At 41.7% G+C, this 12253-nt stretch overlaps 1 protein-coding gene across 1 annotated transcript; it reads left to right on the top strand.

Annotated features, from left to right (window-relative positions):
* The first annotated feature begins 8421 nt into the window (after window positions 1-8421).
* RPS6 (ribosomal protein S6) lies at window positions 8422-12253 on the top strand. The gene is made up of 6 exons (XM_053465899.1): window positions 8422-8553; window positions 9220-9351; window positions 9509-9719; window positions 10203-10349; window positions 10784-10941; window positions 12115-12253. The coding sequence occupies exons 1-6, from the start codon at window positions 8548-8550 to the stop codon at window positions 12208-12210; spliced, it is 750 nt and encodes a 249-aa protein (XP_053321874.1). The 5' UTR covers window positions 8422-8547; the 3' UTR covers window positions 12211-12253.

Genomic DNA, 12253 nt, shown 5'->3' with positions numbered 1-12253 from the left:
CGCTGGCATATGACGTCATATGCCAGTGCTCAGCGTAAAGCGCCGGCACCCGAGACAGGCGCTTCACGCTCTCACCACTGCAGTCGGGGCAGCGCTGAGGCAGGCGGCGGCAGGGAGCAGAGGAGACAGAAGGGCGCCGAGCGGTTGCTGAAAGCGACCGCTCGGCCCCCCCTTGGGCCCCCCTGACTGGCGGAACTCGATGGCCCCGGTAGTTCCGCCACTGATCAGACCTGTATAATGTTCAGGAGGAATTGTAGACCATTCTTCCTTACAGCACTGATTAAGCTCATATGCCTAGGATGTCTGATATGAACGGCTCTCTTGAGGTCATTCCACAGCATCTCTAATGGGTTAAAGTCTGGTCCACTCCAAAAGGCAGATTTTCTTTTTTTTGGAACTATTCTGTAGTAGATTTACTTTGATGTTTAGGGTCCTTGTCCTGCTACATTACACATATAAACATAGATTGTGTCAGTGGATAAGAACTATTTGGCACATTCAAACTGCCCAATATCTGAACACACAAATTCTACTGAGCATTAGCTGGCAGACCCTGACATTACCCTGTATGATAGACTATTGGATCAGTGCCAGAATAGGAATGAAAAGCAGCCCTGGTAATATTAAGAGCACATGTGACCATACGCCACACCAGGGGTATAACTAGAAACCACTGAGCTCTGGGGCACTCAAACTTCACAAGCAACATGTCCCATAATGCCACCTTTACCCCCAAACAACTTGTCTGTGCTACTTTTCCACCCAAACAGCTTGTCTGTGCCATCTGTTCCCCCAAACATCTCTGCCATCTTTCCGCTCAAAGCAGCTTGTCAGTGCCCCACACAGCATGCAAAAAATAAAAATAAATTCATGTATGAAGAGTGGTAGAATGATCCTTTTGAAATAAGAAGTCTGTGTTCCATTAACATATACTTTTGTGTGTGATTTTGAAATCTGTGAGTGTTGTAAAGACTACACGCCCAGCATATTACATTTTAAATTTGCAATCTGTGATATATGCAATATATAATTTGTGTTGGCAAACTAGATGAGAAAGAGGAAAGGTATGGTTAAACAAAGACATAGCAAAGTGTTGAAAAATGCATCAAACTTATCGGGAAATGGACAAAGCAATAGAATCTGAGTGAAAAGCATGAAAGGATTTTCTAAGGGTATCTCATGCCAGCCACTCTGTGACATTACTGAGGTTAACTGAGGTTTCAGCGGAGTTACATCATAATCCCAATGGATAGAGACAAATGTTCAAAATTCAGGAAAAAACGGCTTGACTGAACAGAAATCCTGCATTTTAATTAAGTTTATTTAAAGAGACAGTTTAATGTCACAAACACCCAAATTAAAGAAGAATGCATGTTAATGTACTCCACAAGCACTTTAATATGCATTCTTCAAAATGAAAGAAAAAATTGTGTGAAAATTCACATGACTGTATATAAAATAAAAGACTTACCCGACCTTGAAGCTGCAGTTATGTTGCTGCAGTCACCCTCCTCCTTTGTGGTCTGACGAGATGAGCCAGGGCTGAAGCTGTCTGGGAGTAAGTATATCATTTGAAGGGAGATATGTTCAGCCACACGCATCACCTACACAAAAGTAGTTGGGGCAGGAGAAGGGGCAAATTAATATGGGGCATTCTGCGGAATCCCCCATGCATTTGCAAAAGGAGCACCATGAAAATGTAAATGGACCACACAAGTGCATATGATGGCTAGAGTGTCCCCTTAAGGGGCAGTCTAATGTCTCTTACACCCCATCTAAAGAAGAACGCATATTAAAGCAGTTTGACGGATGGGCCAAATGGTTCTCATGCACTGTCAAATTCTATGTTTAATGCTTCTGAATTATGAAATTTCCAGCAAAAGTACACCAAGCCCAGCCTTGATTCATATGAAAGCTATTCTTCATGTTTTGCATATTGTACTGGAACTTCTGGAACCAGAATCTCTGCAGAAGTCAGAATGTTATGCGTTGAGGGCTTCCACAAGCTAAGGTCTTGCGCTTAGTCTAAGATGAACTTTGAAGATTGATTTGTATAATATCATCATAGAGATTCTTTGGGAATATTTTGACTTAAGATGTACCTGGAGCACATACAGGACCACAACTTGGTGCCGCCTTCATACAATATTTCATGTACATTACATGTTTAATTTTATTAATAGTGTGCCAGAAGATTTGGTTTCACTATGAAAATTGGGGGGGGGTGCAAATAAAAAAATGGTATATGGTAGCCTGGTTCTGAGCGGTCACTTGGCATTATGTACAGATAGGTCCCACACTTGCTCACTCACAACACATACACTAACATCTGATGCTACACAACACACATGAAGCTCTAGCTGTGTTGCAGAGAAAGACACTGATGTCCTCAACTGCATTTTGTGGTTAGGGACCCTAAATGTTTGCCTAAGGAGACAAGAGAAAACATCTAGTAAAGACTGTTATTGGATGGAAAAAATGAAAAGGAATGAGGGGAGTTGTAAAGAAGTGGTGAAGCGGGATCTGTGGTGGAGAAAACTGCATATTTGTCCCCAAACAACGTGTCAGTGACCCCAAATAGCTTGCCTGTGCCATCTTTGTCCCCAAATAGTTGGTCAGTGCCCCATTTTATCTGTGTTCTCTATGTATTGAAAACATAGTCCGTGCCCCCAAACAGCTTTTCTGTGCCATCTTTGTCCCCAAGCAGCTTGTAAGTGCCATTCTTTTCCCCCAGTTTGTCTGTACCATCTTTGCCATTAAACAGCTTATCAGAGCCCTAAAACAGCCTGTCTGTGCCATCATTGCCACCAAATAGCTGGTCAGTGCCCCCAAACAGCCTATTTGTTCCATCTGTGCCCCCTTTCTGCCTGCCTCACTCACTCACTCCCTTACCCTTTCTCTCACCCCTCATACTCGTATTCTAAAAATCGGGCATATACTGTATTAAGTAAGCAACATTAGCTTTTGTTTAAGATAATGTACTTACATATGTGTTTGGTGACGCATTTACTAAATATTTTATTTTAGTTAAAGAAAAAAAATCAGGAAAGCTAAGAAAAATGACTTTAACATTTAACACACAAAAATCAATAAATAAAACAGTCACTATAAATATACTATAAATTACACTGCATGTTATTATCAGTCTTAAAGTTATTGTTTATTAATCATTTATCAGATAAATGCCATCTGCATTCATTACATGGCAACATGATTATTTAACGTAACAATGAAGATAACTTGGCTCAAGAATCACTTGTAGCAATGTAATAGCAGTTATGTAATAGCTACAGCTTTTCACAATTCATTGTTAAACAGCTTAAAAAAAACTATAAGGAAGATCATTTTGTCCTGTGTGTGATAAAATGTTGTACCATTCTAATGGGGTGGGTATCAGGATCACACCCAATAGTATTAATAGGTAAAGGGATGCAGAGTGTACACACTAACGAACAATAGATATAATAGTTTACAGGGAGCAGGTGTGTCCAAACACCGTAAATAATAAATATAGCATAAATGCGTCACTCCATAAAGAATACATTTAATAACAGCAAATATATATAGAAACAAAATTACTTTTTAATGGACAGTAAAGGTAAAAATATGAATAAAAAAGAACATACATAGCACCAAATGGCCTGGGCAGATCAGGTTTGGCCCTGGGGCCAGCACAGTTACAAGGAGTTCCCTCGAGAATAAATTAAATATATAATACATAGACTACCATTTAAAAGTTTGGGGTCACTTTGTAGCAGTGTAACATAATTGTAAAAAAGGTTTCCTATTAATCAATTAGGCTTTTTAAACTTAAACTTGGATTAGGTAACGCAATGTGTCATTGGAACACAGGAGTGATGGCTGCTGATAAAGGGCCTCTGTACCCCTGTTTTTTTTTTCTTTCAAAAACAAGGGCATTTCTAAGTGCCCCCAGTAGTATATATATATATATATATATATATATATATATACACACAGAGGGCTAACAATAGTATCCCCAGGACTCATCTTTAAGGTAACAATAGCCAAAGCTAGAAGGGCCAGCAGACAATGCATTTTTTTCCCAGAAAGTGGCACAAAGGCAGAGAAGACAGTATAAAAGGAAATCTTTACAAATGTCATGGGAGCAGAGATACTGTATTACTACACTGATTTTGGAATAGGGTATCTCATCCTTGGATTGATCTGCCATACCTGCTAATCCTAGGGAGGCATTAAACACTCATTCCTAGTGAATATCAGAATGAAACACATGGAAGAATAACATTATACCAGCGATGTCATAATGTCATGACATTTAGTTCTGAGGATCATAGATATTAACGGAATGTGCTATTGCTTTATGAATATAAGCTATGGACCAGAGCCGGCCTTAGGTGTTCTGGCGCCCTGTGCGGACTACTCCTCTGGCGCCCCCCCATCCCAAAAAACCCCGCATACCAATCCACACGCATACCAATCCACACGTATACACTAATCCACACATATATACCAATCCACACATATATACCAATCCACACATATATACCAATCCACACATATACTAATCCACACACATACCAATCCACACACATACCAATCCACACGTATACCAATCCACATTTACCAATCCACACATATACCAATCCACACATATACCAATCCACACGTATACCAATCCACACGTATACCAATCCACACGTATACTAATCCACACGTATATACCAATCCACACATACACCAATCCACACGTATACCAATCCACACATATACCAATCCACTCGTATACCAACCCACACGTATACCAACCCACACGTATACCAATCCACACGTATACCAATCCACACATATATACCAATCCACACATATATACCAATCCACACACATACCAATCCACACACATACCAATCCACACGTATACCAATCCACACGTATACCAATCCACACGTATACCAATCCACACATATATACCAATCCACACATATATACCAATCCACACACATACCAATCCACACACATACCAATCCACACACATACCAATCCACACACATACCAATCCACACATATACCAATCCACACGTATACCAATCCACACGTATACCAATCCACACACATACACCAATCCACACGTATACCAATCCACTCGTATACCAATCCACACGTATACCAATCCACACATATGCCAATCCACACACATACACTAATTCACACATATATTAATCTACACATATACCAATCCACACACATACCAATCCACACATATACCAATCCACACACATACCAATCTACTCTCACTGTATGCTTTCCTACCTTTCCTCTTTTCTCCTTACAGCTCCTTTTCCTTCTCTTCGCTCCTCTTCTTCAGTTCTTCTGTCTTCTTCCGGGTCAGAGGGCACGGACAGCGGTGGGCGCGGCTTCAGTGTTGTGCGCCGGGATCTGACAGCAAACCCCGGCGCACAGCAGCTGTTGCCGCGCGGATCACAAGGGAGCGGTATCGGAGGTCTTTAACAGACCTCCAGCTCCCTTGAGTGATTTTAAGCCGGGTTCAAGGGAGATCCTTGAACCGGCTTAAAATCACTCAAGGGAGCCGGAGGTCTGTTAAAGACCTCCGATACCGCTCCCTTGCGAGCCTGCTCCTCCAGCGGCGGACATTACTGTCCGTCTCTGGAGGGGTGCCGAGTTCCCCCCCTGATGAGCGGCACCCGGTGCGGACCGCCCCCCCCCGCTAGGTACGCTGCTGACGGCAGCGGCACGCTACGGTGGCGTCGGACCGCGCGGCGGTGGCGCCCCCTGGAGTGTGGCGCCCTGTACGGTCGCACAGGTCGCACACCCCAAAGGCCGGCCCTGCTATGGACATTACTACAAACAGGGTTGGTGCAAGGATTTTTGCCACCCCAGGCAAAACATAATTTTGCCGCCCCCTGGCTCTACCCCCACAAGCTCTTGCCCTTTTGTCACACCCACTTATACCCCACCTCTTTTAATGCTTGTTAACGTGCCCCGACTCCTTTTGCCTTTTAACCCCCTATATGCCACTCCGCCTCCAGAAATGCCTTTTAACCCCCCAAATGCCACTCTGCCTCCAGAAATGCCTAATACCTCTATATGCCAGGGGCATATCATGGGACAGAGTGGCATATAGGGGGTTAAAAGGCATTTCTGGAGGCAGAGTGGCATATAGGGGGTTAAAAGGCATTTCTGGAGGCAGAGTGGCATATAGGGGGTTAAAAGGCATTTCTAGAGGCAAGAAAAGCCTAGGGGAAGTAAAATATCAACGAGGAAATTAAAGAAATTGAATTGTTGTCATTCAAGCAAAATACATCTGATAACCATAAAGAAATTAATGGAGGATTTACATTGTGTATTTTATAATATTTTTGTAGTTTGTAAGTTTGGTTTTAGGCAGCATTCTGTTCTGGAAAGCATTCTAAAGAATATTATGTCCAATGAAGAAGCAATCTGGGAGATTTGGGTGTCGATATTGACTGCAAAGGTACATACCATCTGTTGTATGGTGATTGTGACAACTTATGCTTATACAACGTATGCTGATGAAATGTCACAGAAGAAATGCTGCACAAATTGTTGCCACTATATAATAATAATATTAATAATAATAATAATATATACAGTCCTTAAATGCGGATTTTAATCCTCAATCAGGCCCTAGTTCTGGGTATATAAGGTCCACCATACACACTGAGATGGTTCTCTGTGTCAGAACGTAAACAAGATTTGGTGAGATCTAGAAACTTTTTCTTGAGAAAACAAAAATAAATCTGTCCTCTCCAAATCACAGAATAACTGTCCTTTCAGGAATCCGAGTGAATACAACATTCACTTTTGTGTGCTGAACACTATATGCTTTGACCCCATTGGATTGTCTTCAGAATCCGATATCTGCCCCAGCAACAAGTACATCATAAATAACCATTCATGCTAAAATGATCCAATGACATCAGAGATGACAACTGACACTTCAATGAGATGCACATAGAATGAAGTCTTTCTATTCACAACAAGGGAAACCCCATTCTCAATTGTTTATTACTAGTAGAGGACAATATCCCACTGAGCTAATGTGTTGGAGACAATCTTATGTAGTGACAAGAAGATACTTGAGGTTCCTTTGCACAATAATGGATTTAATAATTAATTTTTTTTTTACAATATCGTATGTCACCCCCCTAGATAGTATAATACAATTTTTTTGCGGTGGCATCTAATTTCCAGTTATATTTTGGCTATACATTTGTTGGTAAATGATGAAAGTGAAGGTGCTTACCAGGATGAAAACACTGCCACGTTTTCGCATGATATAACAAACAGCATTTTATGGTTTACTTTAAAGTGTAAGAAACATCAGCGAATAAGTTTGGATATTAGGCTTTCTGTGGCAAGCAATTTCTGACTTATTTTTTTAGCCAGATTAGATTTCCTCCACTAATGTGCCTCATAGTGTGGAACAGCTCTAATGGAGTAATGTGTATAATGATAATAATAATAATCAATTAAAAAAAAACAATTGTATGTAGAAATGATAATAATATTAATAATAATTGTAATAATAATACTAAACAATAAAAAATCAATATTTGTGTATATAAATAATATTATTAATTTCACCTACAAAATGGGGTTTAGTGAATACACCCCAAGGTGTTAACTACATGTTTTAATTCACTCTGTGAAATCCTCCACTGGCTCCCAATTCTTTACAATTAAATTCTATATAGAATATACGGCCCTCCAAAACACTGCTCCTCCATACATTTCTGAACTCATTAGCAAATACTCTCCTACTCAATCCCTACGTTCTTCCCATGGGCTAAGGCTCTCCTCCTCACTTATCACCTCTTCCTTTTCCGTCTGTGAAAGATTTCACTCGAGCTGCCCCATATCTCTGGAATCTGCTCCCAAGGAACCTTCAGCATTCTCCCTCCCAACATTCAAGAAACATCTAAAAACCCACTTCTTCTAAAAGCCGCACCATCTTAGCTGCTAGAACTTCCTTGTCATTGACACAACCACCACACTACCTCTCACCCGTTCTCTGTGCCTTATGTTTGTCACCCCATTCCCTCAAGATTGTAAGCTTGCGAGCAGAGCTCTCTCCACCTAATTTATCGGTTTGTCTTAGTCTGTCAATTCTTGTCTTGTCATACCCCATGAATATATGTATAGTATAAAGTTCTGCGTAAACTGTTGCCGCTATATAAATAAAAGATAATAATAATAGTTATGGCAAAGAGCCATAAAAAATAATGTTGTTTTAGTTTTCCCGGGTTCTGCATCTCTGGAATGCGGAGAATGGATCTGTAGGAAATGTCAGAGATGCTATCTAATAATTATCACATTCTGCATTCGTCTATATCGGCGTCAGTGTTCTGTTCGAAATAACATTTATCAACTACATTTATGACCTCCGACCAGCCGATGGCGCTTAAATCCTGAGTGTTTCTTATTGGTGACGTCACTACCGCCTCCCCCTTCCTCTCTATGTGAGCTCATCGCACGGAAGTTCGGCCTCTTTCCGGTGGGGGATCCGAGACTGACTGGTCTGCTGCCATGAAGGTGAGCCGGGACCTAAATAACTAAATCGTGCTCGGGAACTTTACCTTTCGGGAAATATCGGGCGCCTCCTGCAGAATGGACTATGCGGCAGGCGCTGAGCCTGTGCCCGCGGCCCTCCGGCGTCACGAAGGCCCCGGATGGAGTTGGATTGAGAGGACTCTGGTGTTGGGGCCGGGGGAGTGAGACATGGCGGCGGCCTGTACCACGTCCCCACTACTTTAGCGCGCAGCGGCATGGAGTTGAGCTTGCGTGCTGTACAAGTGTCAGACTCTCCCTGTTACAGCAGGACAGGCCAGGGCGCCATGTCTCCGACCGGGAGCAGTAAACGGCCTCATCTTCGCACACCGCTCGCTGCTAGCCTGATGTGTGTCAATGCTGTCTCTTGTTACCGGTAACGGAGCGTATTGTAACAGTGTTATACTAATGACGTATGTTTAATGCTTCTGTATAGCATGTGATTCTTTTACGTCATGTATTGCATTTTATGTTAAGTCTTCTGTGGATGCTGGCCAGGGTTTGGCAGTGATCGTTTGGGTTTACTTTCAGGCTTTTATAAGGCTATAGCACATGGGAATCATATGATGGGTATATATTGGGAAGTACTGCTGCAAGTAGACTTAAAGCAAGTTATGTTACAGACTAACGTGTTCCATTTGTCTCCCGCAGCTGAATATCTCTTTCCCAGCCACTGGCTGCCAGAAGCTCATTGAGGTTGATGATGAGCGCAAGCTGCGTACTTTCTATGAAAAGCGTATGGCCACAGAGGTTGCCGCAGATCCTCTGGGTGATGAATGGAAGGTAAGTTGTTTAATGCATGGAGATGCACCATGTGTGCGTTCTGAACTGTGTGGCAGCTCAACAATTAGGCTGGTTGGCTTCTTTTGATGTTTAAATCATGGAATGCTGTTGGTTCTATTTGACTAAGCTGTGGGATAATCGATTCATTTCTTTGCAGGGATATGTTGTCCGCATCAGCGGTGGAAACGACAAACAGGGCTTCCCAATGAAACAGGGAGTCCTCACCCACGGCCGTGTGCGTCTTCTCCTGAGCAAGGGCCACTCTTGCTACCGCCCCAGGAGGACTGGTGAACGCAAGCGTAAATCTGTCCGCGGCTGCATCGTTGATGCTAACCTGAGTGTCTTGAACTTGGTTATTGTCAGGAAAGGTAAGATGCAGCTTAATGCATCACTGCTATTTAATTGAAGGGAATAGAAAATGCTTTGTAAACTAAGCTAGTGTTAAAAAGTAAATAAATAAATCTGAAGTGCTGGCAGAGACCTGTTCTGAGGAAATATGAACTTGAAAGAACTCTTGTCCTAAGTTTGGTGAAGCAGTCACCTTTTGCTCTGCTTCTCCTGTGAGTGAGGAGAGTATCCCAAATACATAGTCTAGGGGTATATGAATAACGGACACTGTTCTAGGCAAGCATCTTCACTCTATTTTACCTGTATTTCAGTGCATAGTCTTAGGACTAGGGAAAATAAACATGGTTTTTGAGTTATTAGAGTGTTAGGGATGGGCATTTAGCTTTAGAAAGGTTTGCAATATAATTGCACTCAACAATTGTTTGGTTCGCCGTAATGTGCAGTTATTTAATTATACACTGATCTGATATATCTCGGGATCTAATCCTTCTATGGGTTTTTAGGTGAGAAGGACATTCCTGGTCTCACTGACAACACCGTTCCCCGTCGCCTGGGTCCCAAAAGGGCCAGCAGAATCCGCAAGCTGTTCAACCTGTCCAAAGAAGATGATGTGCGTCAGTATGTGGTGAGAAAGCCACTCGCCAAGGAAGGTAAGCTTGTGTTCTGATATGAGTTGCTCTGGGCGGATTTGGTTACCTTAAGTATTGACCAGATATATAAAAGATATAACGTGGTGAGACAAAATGCCATGCCCTTATTCATCTTGGCACATTAATGATGCTAACATACCAGAAATGTAACTACAGATTCTAACATATTTCTAAATCTGTATTAATAAACTCAAAGCTTAATGTTTTCGTATGTTTAGTATTTAAGGCTTTATTTGATATTTATTACTAATATTGTTCCAGGAATCTTTATGTAGTTATTGAAATGCCTCATCTGTAGCAGGGTTAATAAATCTACCTCTACCAATGATCTCTGCAGCCCCAGATGTTTGCGGTCCAACAGCATTATCTAGATACTTGATATAAATGTGTGTGTAAAGTGTATGTTGGCTGATAGCCCTTGTGCTTGTCTGCAGGAAAGAAGGCCAGGACAAAGGCACCCAAGATCCAGCGTCTTGTGACCCCTAGAGTTCTGCAGCACAAGCGCAGACGTATTGCTCTGAAGAAGCAGCGCACTCAGAAGAACAAGGAGGAGGCATCCGAGTATGCCAAGCTGCTGGCAAAAAGGACAAAGGTATGATATCTTGTGTGATACTTAATGATGCTGTTTCCCCTAAACACTGCAAATCTGTCGTAGTCCTAAAGAAGCCAAAGAATTGTCAGTTTGTTTCTCTGAAAGTTTATCATATAAAAAGACTTCAGAAGGTTTTTCTGTTGTACCAGTGCCTGCTTTTTGAGTTGCGTGGCCAGTCTCCTGGAAATATGAGGCTATTTAGGTTATTCCTGGGAAGAGGTTGGGCATTCAGCAGTACTAGGGAGGTTATAAGTAATTGGTACTAAATTCAGCAGGGCGAGCTGAACACCTTTTTAATTGCTTTGTATGTAACGTGTGCAGCTTGGCATATTCCTTCCTGTTCTCCTGCACTTTCTATTGGAAAACCAATGAGTTGAACACCCTGGCATGATATAGAATCATTTGGTGACAGCGGGCAAACAGTTTCTGTGCCTTTTGCTCCTTGTGGATTAGAAAAACTGTTTCTGGGGTTTAAAGTCTGTATTGAGCAAGCACAGCAGCAAGTAGGTCCCTCTAATGGACCAATGGTCTTGAATCTAGGCAGTGCAAGAATGAGATTTCAGTAGAAATATGCTGTACGCTTGACCTCGGTTTGCAAAAATTCTATACATTGAAATGCTATTTACCTATCGCACTGTTGCACTTTATGAATGTGGTTGAAATAGAAGTGTGGCTTCTCAGGGTTAGTGCTTTAGTCTGTTCAGGTAGTTATTTATGTGCATAAAGGTCATTATTGGCTACTTTATGGACATGAAGGTCTCCCGCTTCATTTGATTACGTGAGTTCAGACCTCTTCTGTAATAGTGCATTTTATGTATATTTACATGCCTCATCTACCATATTGTTGTGCTACATGGTCATATGTACGGGTTATGCGCTTTGAGAATAGTCTGACAGTGTGGTTACTTAACTTATTAGGTAGCAGCAAAACAAAAGGTACTTTGTATGTAAGCTATTTTTTCACACAGTTACCCATTAGATTGTTCATATTCTCCCTCGTATTTGCCTTTGTCCTGTCTTTATTCCTTTGCTATCTTACTCTTCTTACACTGTTCATCTGGAAACTGCCTTTAACACTAAAATGAACACTCAGTGACCAGCTGAAGCTTTTTATCACTACGTGTAATCTCTATTATGGCATTTTAATACATTGGTTTTATTTTTGTTTTATAGGAAGCTAAGGAGAAGCGCCAGGAGCAGATTGCCAAGAGGCGTAGACTGTCTTCACTGAGGGCATCCACATCCAAATCTGAATCCAGCCAGAAGTAAATCCTCATGGTGTAACAAAATAAATCTTGTAAACTTAATGACA

Source organism: Spea bombifrons, chromosome 1, assembly GCF_027358695.1.
Source record: "Spea bombifrons isolate aSpeBom1 chromosome 1, aSpeBom1.2.pri, whole genome shotgun sequence".
NCBI lineage: Eukaryota > Metazoa > Chordata > Amphibia > Anura > Pelobatidae > Spea > Spea bombifrons.
This window is presented reverse-complemented; position numbering and strand designations above follow the sequence as displayed.